We start from the raw sequence: 16,396 nt of genomic DNA, 5'->3' as shown, positions 1-16,396 counted from the left end.
TCGAATAAAATTGAATTCATGCGCCTCTTTTAAGCACCTTAAAAGCCTGCTTTTACTTTAACCAGGGTGCTTAAAAGAGGTGCACAAATTCATTTTATATTATAAATGGGTAAGGAACAGTGAGGAAAAACATGTGACCTGAAGTCAAGGATGATAAAATTTAACAAGGACGATAAATTTAACATGACACGTCACGTTACAGAAATTAATGCAAGTGATGGCAACCAAACATCAGAAAGATTTACTTTCCATCTCACAAAAGATCTGCTGTTGCCCAGTAATTACCAGCTCTGTTTATGGAAATTTCTGGGCACTTAGCCCACATTCCAGCACACCTAACTTCAAGCAGGATTGTGGCCCTTTTTCTTCATGTAAAGTGATATTCTTGCCTAAATCATCCTTATTCTAAATAAATCCACTCTGGTGCTACGGAACAACAATATAAACCTAGCCCTTTTCTCTTAGACAGAAACTTAAACTTATAGCCCAATCCTAATCAGGTCTACCCAGAACTAAGCCTTGTTGAGTCCAGTAAGGTTTGCTCCTAGATAAGTGGAACTTGCTTTCTGAGTAGGCATGTGTAAGAATGAGCTGTATGATTAGGAAATTTCTTGTTACAGGGTAAGATGGGAATGAATGGGATCCACACATGCCATGATTGTGGGATATTATTTTCAGTTAGATTTGATGTATTTCATTTTCGTATCTTTTATATTTTCTTTCACTTTGGCTGAATTGTGTAATATCACAAACTTCTACACAGAGAGAGATAGCTCTTCCATTTAAGCACTATTTACCAGTTCCAAACCCTGGTTCACTTGGGAGAAATAAATGACTGCACAATCGTAACCACGTCTACTCAGAAGTTAAGTCCAATTTAAGCCAGTGGGGTTTACTTCCAGTTAGGTGGTGTTAAGAATTCAGCCTTAATTTAGAGAACAATTCTAACGCCCACATCATTTTTCAGTGTACAAGAAGCTTGACAAATCCTACAATCTACTTACTGGTTTTCAAAAACTGTAGAAAAACAAATACTACTACTGAACACACAATACCTTTTGCTCCAGAATTATGATACTGAAATGCAAGCTACTCTAGAATAAACACAGATTGGAAGGGGAGGGAGATTAAGTCAATGGGGAGAACACAATCCCCTGGTCACCTCGTGTCCCCAAGCACTGCTTCATGTCGATGAAGAGACACACTAGAAAGCAAATGTGAAATATACTCAGAGTCCCAAAGTGATTTCATGCTCTTTATTCAGCTCATAGTGGTGAGGAGGAATGAATGAATGTCCCCTCAAGGTATCTGCTTTATATACATTATTTACACAATGGGCTGCACATGATTGGCTAATTCCGGAATTCTACTGTAAGCCAATCAGGTTGTGGATTCACTTCTATCTGGAGCATGATTGGGTGGTTCCTGCCAACCAATCATACTGCTGCATTGTTCTAGGACCAAATCAGACTGCTGCATTCTGAATCCTATTGTTCTAGGACCAATCAGACTGCTGCCTTTTGGATCCTATTGTTCTAGGACCAATCAGACTGCTGCAGTTTGGATCCTATTCAACTCAGTACATAACACCAAATCCTTCCCAAGATTTGCGGCCTCATGGCTGATCCATTTGTCTATTTATCTAATTCATATCCCGCCAGAGGATCCCGGGACGGTATACAGGCGGAAAGGCGTTCTAAACACCCCACATCTTAACAGTGCATGGGTTTTTATTACGGCACTCTGCACATGTCCAGGGGTACCATTGGCGCTGGTTCTCATCTTCCGCAACTGAAGCGGGGGGGAGGGATGCAAAAATAAAAATAAATCAACAATTAATTAAGGCAGAGGAGGAACTCGATCATTTGTTGGAATGAGAAGGGGAAGCAAGAAAAAAAAAAGAAGAAAAACCTTTCCCAAGAATTGCGGCCCGATGGCAGATTCATTTGTCTATTTATCTAACTTATATCCCGCCCTCCGCCTGAAGATCCCGGGGCTGTATGCAGGCAGAATGGCGCTCTGAACACCCCGCATCTTAACAGCGCGTGGGTTTTCATTTCGGCACTCTGCACGTGTCCAGGGGTACCATTGGCGTTGGTTCTCATCTTCCGCAACTGAAGCGGGGGAGGATGCAAAAAAAAAAAAAACCCACCACCAATTAATTTGCTGGAATGAGAAGGGAAAGCAAAGGGGTAAAAAATAAGAAAACACAACACGAAAGGGATCCCGCCGCCGACCTACCAGAAGAAAAGCCGCGAGCAGAAGTTGGCACCGCGCAAAGGGTTGCGCTTCTCGTCCCGGGAAGGCAGCGCCTCCATCGCGCGCCGGGGAAGGAGCGCAGGGCGCCGCAGCAGCCGCAGGCGACGCCGATCGGCCGGGACCCGGCAGCCCAGTGGCCCGGCAGCCGCGGCTTTGCCGGGAAAGAGCCTCCCCCGGCGGGGCAGGGCAGGACAGCCGCCGCCGCTTCCGGGAAACCCGACACCCTCGACCTGCAAGCCGCCCGGAGGGCCCTAGAGGGAGCTGCAGCCGCGCAGCGATCCGAAAGGAGGGGAAGGGAGGAGACAGGCAGGCGCGCGCGCGCGCTCCAAGATCTAATCGGTCTCCTTTCCGGTCCGCTCACCGCTCGCAGGGGATCCCGCTCCTGGGATCAGAATCAGAAGAGTCTTCCTTTGCACCAGCCACTAGCCGTAGCAATGAAATGAAATGTACGGAAGATAGAGGTAAAAACTCAGCTACAGACAATACCTTTGGGGGTTTACATCAATAATCAAATAATATTTAATATATAGTTAAGATAAAGGTAACAACTCAACTCTAGACAATAGCCCACTGGCCACTTAACTGCTCTCTTCTCCATCGGCTGGGGAGCTTTTTCTGGGACGCTTGCGGGGCATGATAGCACCCTTTGTCGTTTGAGCATCTTTATCAAGATGCTAACAGATCTGCCTGCCTTTGATCAGTTGTGCTTCAAGGGAAGTTCACCAGTCCTCTGATTCTTTAATATTTTCCAGCCCAGATAGACAGTGGCGTAGCGTGGGGGGTGCAGGGGGGGCCGGCCGCACCGGGCGCAACATCTGGGGGTTAGGGTTAGGGGGCGCAAATCCACAGGTTAGGGGGCGCAAATCCACAGGTTAGGGGGCGCAAATTACTTGCCTTGCCCCGGGTGCTGACAACCCACGCTACGCCACTGCAGATAGATGTTAACCAAAGGATCTCACCATAGTCATCTCTTTGCAGGAGCAAAGAAGCACAGGAGAATCAGATGCACCACAAGAGCATCTTGGAAGGGATGGCTTTCAAAGAGGGCTAGACAATTGCATGGAGGCGAGGCCTACCAAAGAAAACTAGCCGTGATGGCTATGCGCAAAAGCACTTGCTGGAAGCCACAGACTCCCCCAACATGTTTCACAAGGACCCCTTTCTTCCCTCTGACCCAGTACCTGAGGGTTGTCACAGCTCTCCAGGGATTTGTCCAGAACAAAGTACAGTGGTACCTTGGGTTACATACGCTTCAGGTTACAGACGCTTCAGGTTACAGACTCTGCTAACCCAGAAATAGTGCTTCAGGTTAAGAACTTTGCTTCAGGATGAGAACAGAAATTGTGCTCCAGTGGCGCGGCAGCAGCGGGAGGCCCCATTAGCTAAAGTGGTGCTTCGGGTTAAGAACAGTTTCAGGTTAAGAACGGACCTCCGGAACGAATTAAGTACTTAACCAGAGGTACCACTGTACAGTGGTACCTCTACTTACGGACATGATCTGTTCCAGGGTGCCGCTCGCACCCCAAAATGTCTGTAAGTAGAGTGCCGCTTCTCCACGTGTATGTGACATGATAGAGTGCTCCTGCGCATGTGCGAAGCGGTGAACCCGGAAGTAAACACTTCTAGGTTTGTCGTGTTCATAACCTGAAAAAACGCAACATGTAGCAAACGCAACTTGAGGTACGACTGTATATCAGGGGTCAGCCAGTGTCTCCAGCACTGATCGCGCGGCGGACCAGAGGGCGGGGGAGCACATGCCCATATGTGTGCGCACGCTATTTCCGGCGCACTTCCGGGTCGGAGGAGCACCGGAAATAGCTTGTGCGCATGTGCACGGGCCTCCTCCGACCCAGATGTGCACTGGAAATAACGCATGCGCACAAGCTATTCCCAGTGCTCCTCTGACCCAGAAGTGGGCAGCCGCACAACGAAGCGCCGGTAAGAGCGGGCGGCTGCAGGCCGGATAAACGAGTTTATGTTGGGGAAAAGCTCCCTCCCTGCAAAGAAAACGGAGCAATCAGCAGGCACCTGGCTCCCAGCCATGTTAGTACCAGTCTGGCGCATGAGGATGGGCGACACGAGAAGTAACCATTCCGATAGTATAGGGCACTCAAATGGCATTTCAACCTACCTGAACTCTGAGCCTTTCCTCCCTTGTTCTGGTCTTCCTCTCTCCTAAGGAAGATGCAAGTTCTTGCTGGAAGCCACTGGTGGGGAGAGTGTTCCTGTGATTCCCAAATGTTTCAGAAGCATCTTTTCATTCCTTTAGCTGCTTGATATAATCTTAGCACGGCAGAATTGGAAGGGATCCCAAGGTCATCTAGTCCAACCCGCCGCGATGCAAGTATCCTGCCCACTTCTGGTTACCATTGCAATTCTGCATGGTGTGGAGAAAGGGGAGAGAGAAATGTGTTGCTTACACTCTCGTAGCACTGATATGAGATCCACACCATGCAGCCCTTTCAATAAGTAAACTCTAAAGGGCTGTCACATGGAGAATGGAGCAAGCTTGTTTTCTCCTGCTCCAGAGGCCCTTAGGGCCTAAAGCAGTGACTCTCTTTCCTTGGAGGTTTTTAAGCAGCGCTTGAACAATCTCCTTTCCCTTCCTCCCCCACAACAAACACTCTGTGAGGTGAGTGGGGCTGAGAGACTTCAGAGAAATGTGACTAGCCCAAGGTCACCCAGCAGCTGCATGTGGAGGAGCAGGGAAGCGAACCCGGTTCACCAGAATACAAGTCCACTGCTCTTAACCACTGCACCACACTGGCTCTTGAAGGGAGGGAGAAGGGACTGACTGGCCGCATCAGTCTCTTCTCCCACCTCGTAGAAAAGCCCACAGGAGCCACGCACCCTTTAAAGAGCAGCTCTCCCTTTAAATAATTTTTTTTTTAATTCCCCCTCTAGAAACTAGGTGCGCCTTATGATCAGGTGCGCCTTATGGAGCGAAAAATACGGTAACTGCACTGCTTCCTAGCATCACCCTAGAGCCGCTGCAACCATCAACACCTGGGGATTATAAAGCAAGGTCAAAGAAACCCCGTGATTTTGGCTGCTTTCCAACACGTACATAATTGCACATCTCGACTTTGCAGCCAGTGTTTTTCATAGGAATCTGCATATTTCAGCAATTGTCTGAGCACTTAACATGGATCCTTACAATATCTGGCAAGCACCTTGGCCTAAATTGTTACTTGTAGGTAATGATACACCCAATTTATGAATTTACAATCACCCAATATAGTGAAAAAATGTGTGTTTGTTACTTTTGGAGCAGAATGCTTTTACCGGTATATAGGGAATGAGGACTAGAATAGAAAGGGGCAGGGAGTTTCAAAGCAAATACAGTGGAACCTCGGGTTGCAAACGTGTTCCGTGCAGGAGGCACGTTCGCAACCCGCACCATTAGCAACCCACAATGCCACATCTGCACATGTGCGGGTCGCGATTCGTCGCTTATGCGCAAAGCGCAATCTAGTGTCTGCGCATGTGCGAGCGCCAAAACCTGGAAGTAACCCGTTCCGGTACTTCCGGGTTTGTTGTGGTGCGCAACCCGAAATTGTGTAACCTGAAGCATCTGTAACCTGAGGTACCACTGTAGAAGATTGCACAGTTTTGTTCAGTAATGATACAGTAATGCTTGAAGCAATTCAAATGTGCATGAGCAAGAATACATACTTTTTTCAAACAAATCCTTTCTGTATTGGGTGTGAGTTGCTTCTGATCGGTACGTGGCAGCTGCTTTGTAATGCATGTTCTCCATCAGTAGGTGTCGCTGTAGTGCTGCTTACAAGGTAATAACACAACAGTACCACCCGGTGCCCAAAATCAAAAGAGACCTACCATGAATTATAGTTGGTCTTGTATCACTGGTATCCTTGCAGAAAGCTCTTTGTGCAACTTGCACGGTACACAACGTCTGCAGTAATTGAATGTAGCAGGACAAAGCTGTTCCCCTGCAAACTGAAGACCACATAGTGCATCCTAGTTACCTCTGTCTCTTCTCAGGCAGAGGAAAAACTGGAAGTTGCTGGCCGCAATAAAGAACAGCCATGGCAGACGCCCAGCAGTTGCTAAGCATCCACTGTCTATTTTCCTTCTTCCTCCAGAATGCAGTCTATTGCTTGCCATAATCTGTAAAGGAAACAGGAGATGTAATCATAGTCCACTCACAAGGGCACTACAGGGGCACAATAACCTGTATCCCCCCCCCCCGGCAGCCAGTGTGAAGGCTATGAACACAAAACACACACAACCTCTGACAATCATTTGCCACTTAGAGGGCAGTCCAATGGCAAGATCCTTAGAGATGGAGACTTTAGGCTCAGTTGGCATTAAGTCCCCAACCCTGGCTCAGCCAAAGACATGCCAGCGTAACTTGCTTAGCCAGCTGAGGATCAGAGAAGGGGGGACTCTGGCTGCATCTTAAGCCTGCTCAGATTTTGTTTTTTAAAAACTTTTTATTTATACTTTTCAAGTTTATACATTTCATTGGTTTTACAATCAATCTTACATTTCAAAGTTTGACTTCCTTCCCCCCTCCTTCTGCGGTTCCTTAAATTTATTTTTTAATATCTTCTGCATATCCAAATTAATTTCATTTGCTCATTTAATTATCTACTTTAAATATATACTCTTATGAAACTGCAGGTTATTACAATAATCCTGCTAATGTTTTGATCTGTTTGCAGTTTATCTGTAAATATTCAATAAACCTTTTCCATTCTTTTATAAAGTTTTTTATCTTGATTTCTTATTCTCCAGGTAAGTTTCGCCATTTCTGCATATTCCCTAAGCCTATTATGAAAATGATGTACAGGTGGTACATGACACCAGTCAAGCTTGCAAAAATTTATCATTTGCCCGATAATAAATGTTGGAAATGTAAAGAAAATGAAGGTACATTCTTTCACCTTTGGTGGACGTGCCCAAAGATTAAGGCTTTCTGGGAGATGATCTATAATGAAATGAAAAAGGTATTTAAATATACCTTCCTGAAGAAACCAGAGGCCTTTCTCCTGGGCATAGTCAGCCAATTGGTGCCAAAGAAGGATAGAACTTTCTTTATGTATGCAACAACAGCAGCAAGAATACTTATTGCAAAGTATTGGAAGACACAAGATTTACCCACCCTGGAAGAGTGGCAGATGAAGGTGACGGATTATATGGAATTGGCGGAAATGACTGGCAGAATCCGAGACCTGGGAGAAGAGTTGGTGGAAGAAGACTGGAAGAAATTTAAAGACTATCTTCAGAAATACTGTAAAATTAATGAATGTTAAAATGATGTTGGATTGAAAATAAGTGGCATTAGCAACAAAGTTAATAAGAATATGCAAAAATGAATTGATAATGGATGAAAATATAGAGTTATAATATGTTAAGATACAGAGTTAAGATAAACGAAAGAGGGTAAGGATTTGCTGATTTGATTATTTAAAGGGGAATACAAAAAGGGGAGGTGTGAGGAGGCCAAGGAAATAAGTTAATGAGTTCAAAGTTACAAAAAACGGATTTGTTTTTAATTCTTTTTTTAGCTATTTGTCTTTTGTATTTTGTATTTTTATTCCTTTTATTTCTTTTTCATGTATTTTTCTATGTTCTTTTTTTTGTATCTTTTTCTTTTTATATGACCTTTTTTCATTTTGTAAATTTATGTTTTTTGTAAAACTTCAATAAATATCTTTTAAAAAAAAAGCCTGCTCAGATTGGTCATGTGACTTGGCACTATTTTGTTTTCCCTCTGCCAGGCAGAGCAGCACATGGTGTACTTTACACTGGAGTAACTTTCAGTGGCTTCCTCCATGCCAGCTTCTTGTGCATTGAATTGTTCCCTTGGTAAGTAAAGTTTCTTACAGTTGTTTTATAAAACTCCAATATACCCTTTGCTGTTGGCAGAGTTTCTATTGTGCATAACACTGGGCTCTGGAATCCAGCCTTTTAAGTATTTTGAGAGGCTTCTTTTGTGGCCGTTGTTAATCCTAAGGGTTTAATATTTCCTTATAGGAAGGGCCAGTCTTTGTCGGAAGGCAAAACATGCAGGCGGTGTCCTTAATAGCTTTTTGTCTGAATACTCTTGGCAGCGCAAGGCTGAACGGAGCAAAAGATGCAAACTCTTCCGTCACCATGGCTCAGCAACATTGATACAGTGGTACCTCGGGTTACATACACTTCAAGTTACATACGCTTCAGGTTACAGACTCCGCTAACCCAGAAATAGTGCTTCAGGTTAAGAACTTTGCTTCAGCCAACCAACCAAATATGATAGATTTTCCATTTATGCTGCCTTATGGGTGTAGGCAGGGCAGGGGGGGCAGCTGTGTCCCCCCCAAATCAAGTAAATAAATAAAAATACTTAACTAAACATAGAAATAATCGGAATATTTGAAATTGAAATGCTCGCTGAGGTAATTTGGATGATTTTGTGGCGCATTCTAGCGGTGCAACTGGCAACCCAACTCAGTGATAGGCGTGGCTTCTGCAAACTGACCTATTGCATGGCAGGTAGCTCGGTTCTGGAACCGGACAGGTGTCTGTCCTGTCGGGCCCCCCACCACCACCACCATAAACCCTGGCTACGCCTATCTGCTGCCTGCCTGTGACATGGCGGGTCAACACAGATGACGGCTGGTGGCTTCGGTTCTGTTTGGTGAGTCCCAAGCTGTAGGCTCTCCTACTGTGTGCCGAACAATATCAGAAGTGAACTTTTGACTCTGCTACCCTCGTGCCTTAGAGGGATTACATTTTTGCCTGCATTTCTCACCTTGTGCCTATAAGCGTGACCGTTTTTGTGTCCGAATTGCGTGAGGAAATCTCTCTCCCATGCTCAGATTTAGTGATGATAAGAGAAGTGCTGACAGGTGGTCACAGCCAATTAAAGGCTTCATTGCGCTTAGAGGCTAACCTCCCCTCTGTCGAATTACAGATTTGGCGTAGGACATTTAATTACTGGCTTCGCCTAAATTTAAACCCCACTGGCCTGCTACCCTTAGTATCGCAAGATACAAGAGCGCTTGGATTAAAATTGTCAACCAAAAGCTTTACTTTTCTGATTTATCCCCACAACAGTTACTAACACTGGGCTTCAGTAAAGCAAATAATTTACAGTGGTACCTCGGGTTACATACGCTTCAGGTTACAACCGCTTCAGGTTACAGACTCCGCTAACCCAGAAATAGTGCTTCAGGTTAAGAACTTTGCTTCAGGATAAGAACAGAAATTGTGTTCCGGTGGCATGGCAGCAGCCGGAGGCCCCATTAGCTAAAGTGGTGCTTCAGGTTAAGAACAGTTTCAGGTTAAGAATGGACCTCCGGAATGAATTAAGTACTTAACCCGAGGTACCACTGTACTTATAGGGACGCGGGTGGCGCTGTGGGTTAAACCACAGAGCCTAGGACTTGCTGATCAGAAGGTCGGCAGTTCGAATCCCCACGACGGGGTGCTCGGTCCCTGCTCCTGCCAACCTAGCAGTTTGAAAGCACATCAAAGTGCAAGTAGATAAATAGGTACCACTCCAGCGGGAAGGTAAACGGCGTTTCCATGCGCTGCTCTGGTTCGCCAGAAGCGGCTTAGTCATGCTGGCCACATGACCCGGAAGCTGTACGCCGGCTCCCTCGGCCAGTAAAGCGAGATGAGCACCGCAACCCCAGAGTCAGCCATGACTGGACCTAATGGTCAGGGGTCCCTTTACCTTTACATTTTACCACTGTACTTAGACAGCACCTATATGATATCAAGCAGCAGAATAATCCGAAATACAGACATGCTTTCACTTTCGCAAGATTGAATATGCTGCCTTCTGCAGGACTTGAGGGTCGATTTCAAAAAAATCCACTGGAAAAACAGTTACCGTATGTCCATGTGAAGATGGCAGTATTGAGTCAGTGGCTCATGTGCTTCTGGCTTGCACTCTTTATAAAGATTTGAGGAGTGAGGTTATTACTGTCCGTGCCGGGTTGCTCAACCATTGCTACTGTGTCCTTTCTTTTAGCAAATCAAGATGATTTGGTGACAGCAAAACCTGCAAGGGTTTTAGCGGGGGCAATCAGAATAAGATCTATTATTTAATGATGTAAACCCCCAAAATGTAGTTTAGTTTTTACTGCTGTCTTCAGTACATTTTATTTATTTTATTGCTATGGCTAGTGGCTGATGCAAATAAAGATTCTTCTTCTTCTTCTTCTTCTTCCTCAATTAAAGGCTCAACAGAAGCAGGTTGGAGAACATTATGGAGGCTTCCAGTTCCATTGGGGCTGCTGGTTTGTTGCTAGGATATAAAGTGCCGACTTTTCAGCTGCTGTAATTGGAATGGAAATCTATGCTTTTTGCAGTGAAGGGGATGGTGTCATGAACATTCCCATGGCTTTAATCCCTGGGGGGGGGGGCTGACCTGTTGCTGACTACAGACATATCATTGGTCCTACAGTATATGGGATGTTAGGGGAAGGATAGCATCTCTGGTGGGACAACACATATTGCATCTTCTGGGGTAGTTTGTCCACCTTTGGTCCCCACCCTACACTCAGATCTCACCTGTGGCTCCTAGAAGCTGTCAGCATGTGACGCCGGCTGCACCCTGGGAAACGGCTTCAATTGGCCGGCTAAACCAGGTGAGGGTAGCTGATGGGTCTCAAAACCTCGGTAAGGACCTTCCCCTGCATGCAAAAACAGGCTCCGGAGGATTGAGCAGACGGGACCAATAGTAGGTCTAACAGTCAAGAAGGCAGCTTCTACACTTGCCGTAGAGGGAACCTGGGAAGGTAGCCCATCTTGTTGTTGTTTAGTTGTTTAGTCATGTCCGACTCTTCATGACCCCATGGACCAGAGCACGCCAGGCACTCCTGTCTTCCACTGCCTCCCGCTGTTTGGTCAAACTCATGTTAGTAGCTTCGAGAAAACTGTCCAACCATCTCGTCCCCTGTCGTCCCCTTCTCCTTGTGCCCTCCATCTTTCCCAACATCAGGGTCTTTTCCAGGGAGTCTTTTCTTCTCATGAGGTGGCCAAAGTATTGGAGCCTCAGCTTCACGATCTGTCCTTCCAGTGAGTACTCAGGGCTGATTTCCTTAAGAATGGATAGGTTTGATCTTCTTGCAGTCCATGGGATTCTCAAGGGTCTCCTCCAGCACCATAATTCAAAAGCATCAATTCTTCAGCGATCAGCCTTCTTTATGGTCCAGCTCTCACTTCCATCCATCACTACTGGGAAAACCATAGCTTTAACTATACGGACCTTTGTTGGCAAGGTGATGTCTCTGCTTTTTAAGATGCTGTCTAGGTTTGTCATTTCTTTTCTCCCAAGAAGCAGGCGTCTTTTAATTTCATGACTGCTGTCACCATCTGCAGTGATCATGGAGCCCAAGAAAGTAAAATCTCTCACTGTCTCCGTTTCTTCCCCTTCTATTTGCCAGGAGGTGATGGGCCCAGTGGCCATGATCTTAGTTTTTTTTTATGTTCAGCTTCAGCCCATATTTTGCGCTCTCCTCTATCACCCTCATTAAGAGGTTCTTTAATTCCTCCTCACTTTCTGCCATCAAAGTTGTGTCATCTGCATATCTGAGGTTGTTGATATTTCTTCCAGCAATCTTAATTCCAGCTTGGGATTCATCCAGTCCAGCCTTTCGCATGATGAATTCTGCATATGAGTTAAATAAGCAGGGAGACAATATACAGCCTTGTTGTACTCCTTTCCCAATTTTGAACCAATCAGTTGTTCCATATAACTCTGACCCTAAACCTCTGCTGCCTCGTGGGACATCTTTGGGAGAAGAAAAGGCTAAAGAGTAAACATAACACAAACCCAGAGACAAACCCTAAGGCAGTTGGGTGGCATCTTGTAGATCTCCTACCAGCAACTCCAGCCGCACTGGTGCCAAACATGTTGCTCTGCTTTCCTTTGGACCACATCAATGAAGCCAAAAGGGGGTCTTCTCGTCTGGGAGGCCCAGGACATCCATACACAATGCCCAGGCTTGAGCCAAAGGGAGGTCACTGCTAACACAGCTGTTTGACTTTATCTCCAGAGATGCACTCCGTTGTTTCTCGAGTCTGCTCTTTTGAGGAAGCAGGTTTGCTCTGCAAGACCTCCCAATCTACTATGATTTCACAGCCTGAATTTGGCAGGATGTGATTGAATCTCAGCCGAAAATAGCGACAGCCTGGAAGTGCCCCTGTATCATTCAGGTAAATGGTTCACGTGAAGTTATCAAATTGTGTAACCCCCTGGTACTGTGTGGCGTGCCGCAGTTCTGAGGAATCCAAAATGAAAGGTTGATCTGAGCAGAACCGAAGGTAACCAATATTAATCCCTAGAAGGACACATCTTTTTGATGTGCAGTGGATGGCTTCATAACAGTTCAAGTACGATTATATCAGGAAGGAAAACCCAAAGGAAAGCAATTAAGTTGGCATAGGATCATTGAGATTATTATTCTCCAGAAAACAATACCTTCACAATGTGCCTACACTTCAGCCATCTTTTTAAAATCACCTCTTTGAGATTGTTGATCTTAATCTTGTAGAACTCTCTAAATCTTCTCATTTGCCACCTCTTAATTATTTTGAGTATTAAAATGAAATATGTTAACTATGAAAGGATATGTTACAGGTTGGCTAATCCAGGAATCATTCTAATACTTGCTCTCTCGCTCAAACACACAAAACTTGTAAAAATGCAAAATTATTGGGCATTGTCAGATGGCTGTTGCGGTTGCTTGAGAGTAACCAGGCAGGACTCCAAACCTGTGTTTTACAGGTTTTATTTTGGTGCAAATTATTTACAGTGAAGAGCTCCAAAGCTCATGTCTGGCTCAATCGCTAGCAGAATCCGGGAGTGGTCTTTTTTTTGGACCTCCCCCAACATAAGAGTTTCGTTACCCCCAACCTTCTCCTTTCCTCTTTGCGCCTTAGGCTACTGTGCAGGATCAGCGATGGCAAATGCGTGTTTCCCTCCTGTCCGGCTTGCCCAGGAGCAGTGTTAAGGCTCCCACCAGCATCCTCTGGTCCTTGCACCTCTTCCCCACTAGAGGTGGGGCTTTCCTCCTCCCCGGGAGAGGAACTGCTTCCCAAGATTTTCGGAGGCTCCCTGTAACACAACTGCCCTTCTATTCCTCGCCTCTGAGCCGATGGCAGTTCCCTGACAGGCATGCTAGAGTCAGTGCTTACAAGGCTCTGTCTCTGTTCTTCACTGCTCTGTTCTGCTCAAAGTCTGCTCAAAGTGCTACAGCTCATCCTCTTGGGGAGAATGCACCACAGAAATGTCCAAATGTATCACCAGACTTCCTCACTAGGAGCATTAAGTTAAAACGTCAGATTTTTTTGAAAGGAGAATTGCTCAACCTTCTCATGGACCAAGGGGTGGTCTAGCTAGGCCAACACAACTCTAATTCAGAGGCAGTCCTGGGGTGGATCTACACACAGGGGAAAAACCACTATAAATAAGTCAGAAATTACATCATAACAAAAAGGGAAAAAGAAACGCTATGTAAAACCTCATAGAAACATTTTCTGCTCTACAGCGCGTCCTGGTGTTGCATGCTTATAATGCATTCAGTATGCTGGGGTTTTTTTAACTAATGTAGCTGAGTCTCTAATATGACTTTTAACAGGGGCGAATATAAACTAAATTGCTTTCTTGCTGTCATGTAATTCCAGGGTAGCTGCCCCTAGCTACCAGATATTTAGAGAAAGGCAGGCAATATAATAGTTAGACCAGGGAAAGCCAACATGGTATTATCCAGATCCTATTAGCCCGGCCAGCATGGCTAATAGGTATGATGGAAGCTGAGAATTAAACTGCATCTAGAGCAGTATTTCCCAAACAGGTCTCCAGCTGTTTTTGGACTACAGTTCCCATCATCCCTGACCACTGATCCTGCTAGCTAGGGATGATGGGAGTTGTAGTCCAAAAACAGCTGGAGACCCAAGTTTGGGAGACACTGATCTAGATAGGGTGCCACAAAGGCCACCTCTGGGTTTCACGAACACAGGAATAGATAGTACCGCAATATTTCTTCAACTGATACATTACCATTTTTGCTCACACGCTTTTGCCTTCCACTAAGGTAGATGGAGTACGTTGGCATGCTATGAAAGAAAGTGAATTTCTATCAGCTTTTCTAGACTGCGGCATAAAAGGCAAGAGGGCCTTCTGAAGTCCAAAACAACATTTCTCGTTCCCAGAGGATGTGAAAGCTCCAATTCAACTGGCGCATGAAGAAAACGGGGAGATGGTTCTCAGTGCGCGAGGAAGAATGCACTGTGACATTTGGAGCAGTTGGAAAATTGGATCCAAAGATTTGCAGATGCTTCCATCGTTACCAATGCAGGAATGTTTAATCTGTAAAACTGGCCAAGTGGCAGTGGCTCCCTGCTGACCTAGGGAGAGAAAGAAGTTTTGACAAAGGAGTTCCCAGTACAATCCCAGTACCTTTTGTAACTTAAAAGATAAAGAACTATTGAAGCATTAAAACAATGGCAGAAGAAATCAAAATCTGCCTGGCACAAAGTAGAAAACTAATTCAGCTCTGAAACCTCATAAGGTTTTGGCACATAAGACTCTTACTTATAGTGGAACAGATCGCTAGTCCAAGTAGCAGAGCATTTAGCTGCATTGACAGCAGATCTCCAGAATTTCATATAGACATTCCCAGCCCTGCATAAAACTGGACCAAGGTCTTTTCCACAACTGTTTCTGCATCATGATGAGCAGGGGTGCCAATCTGGAAAAAAATATTGGGAAGGGGGGGCAAGTAAGCCCCATCCCGTGTAATAGATCACAAGACGTGGCAGATGCACACCATTTGAATGATAATGCCCAACAACTTTGGGGAAGCAGCCCCCTCAAATATTTAAGGGGGGTGAGCCGAAGGGACCTTGGCCTCTAAGAATTGGATCCTATGGTGATGAGATCGGAGTGGATTGGACATAAGCATAAAGACAAACAGTATCATTGTGAGTTGCGGGGAGGGGGTTAGTGTGTACAACGCCTGGGTCCCTTCTAATTCCTGGGATCATGGATTCAGCAAGGATTAAAATCTGTTTCATATCTGAAAAGGTCGGTTAAGTGTCTTTGTGGCCTTAAAGGTAAAGGGACCCCTGACCATCAGGTCCAGTCATGGCCAACTCTGGGGTTGCGACGCTCATCTCGCTTTATTGGCCGAGGGAGCCAGCGTACAGCTTCCGGGTCATGTGGCCAGCATGACTAAGCCGCTTCTGGTGAACCAGAGCAGCACACGGAAACACCGTTTACCTTCCCGCTGGAGCAGTACCTATTTATCTACTTGCACTTTGCCGTGCTTTTGAACTGCTAGGTTGGCAGGAGCAGGGACCGAGCAACGCGAGCTCACCTTGTCGTGGGGATTTGAACCGCTGACCTTCTGATCGGCAAGTCCTAGGCTCTGTGGTTTAACCCACAGCGCCATCCATGTCCCTACCTAAGTGCCACTGAACTACCTTCTTTATTTAATTTATCTATTTCATTTATAATACTGTCTTTATCTTCCAAAGATCTCAAGGTGGTGTACATGGTTCTCCTCCTCCTCATTTCACCCTTACAACAACCCTGTGAAGCAGATGGCGACTGGCCCAAGATCACCTAGGTTGTTTCATGGCTGGGTGGGGATTCAAACCCTGTTCTCCCAGGTCCTAGTCCAACACTCTAACCATTACGCCGCCGTGACTTATGATACATAGGAAGTTGCAGTGTGCCAGAGGGCAAAGGGGTGGGCCTCTTCCCACACCCGGCTGGTAGTTAGAAGACAAAAGCAGAGTGTATGAAAGCTGAGCTAGAAATGAGCAGTAGCCAGAGAGTCAGACCCCAGCTTGATTCAGGTTTGATTCTAAAGCTGGTGAATGCCCACTCCCCCTCCATAATTTTTATTAAATTTTGTTTTACATTTTAGAATATTCATTTAAGCGGGAGGCAGTGGAAGACAGGAATGCCTGGCGTGCTCTGGTCCATAGGGTCATGAAGAGTCAGACACGACTAAACGACTAAATAACAACAACAGCACAAAGTATCAATGACTTCCCTTCTCTTTCCATGGTTCATTTTCCATGGTTCATTTTCCCCTGCATATTTTACATAAACTAAACCATTCAGTATTCCGTTATTACAGCCATCAAAACTTACATTGCTGAATTT

At 45.5% G+C, this 16,396-nt stretch overlaps 2 protein-coding genes across 3 annotated transcripts in view; one reads left to right on the top strand and one right to left on the bottom strand.

The window, feature by feature from the left end:
• ABCC4 (ATP binding cassette subfamily C member 4 (PEL blood group)) overlaps nt 1–2,540 on the bottom strand; it is a 153,194-nt gene extending 150,654 nt beyond the window's left edge. The window contains exon 1 of the mRNA XM_083610412.1: nt 2,242–2,540. Within this exon, the coding sequence (XP_083466538.1) occupies nt 2,242–2,318 (77 nt within the window). The 5' untranslated portion in view covers nt 2,319–2,540. The remainder of the gene's footprint in view (nt 1–2,241) is intronic.
• A 38-nt stretch (nt 2,541–2,578) lies between these two features.
• Nucleotides 2,579–16,396, top strand: part of CLDN10 (claudin 10) — an 87,184-nt gene continuing 73,366 nt past the window's right edge. Inside the window, exon 1 of one of the 2 annotated variants that reach the window (XM_083611086.1) lies at nt 2,579–2,720. In XM_083611086.1, the coding sequence (XP_083467212.1) occupies nt 2,699–2,720 (22 nt within the window). In that variant the 5' untranslated portion in view covers nt 2,579–2,698. Of the gene's footprint in view, nt 2,721–7,981; nt 8,095–16,396 lie in introns of those variants that run through there. The other variant, XM_083611085.1, reaches the window with a different exon arrangement.

Source organism: Podarcis filfolensis (genome assembly GCF_964270895.1).
Source record: "Podarcis filfolensis genome assembly, chromosome: 4".
NCBI lineage: Eukaryota > Metazoa > Chordata > Lepidosauria > Squamata > Lacertidae > Podarcis > Podarcis filfolensis.
Note: the sequence above shows the minus strand (reverse complement) of the source record. Positions and strands in the feature narration are given on the sequence as shown.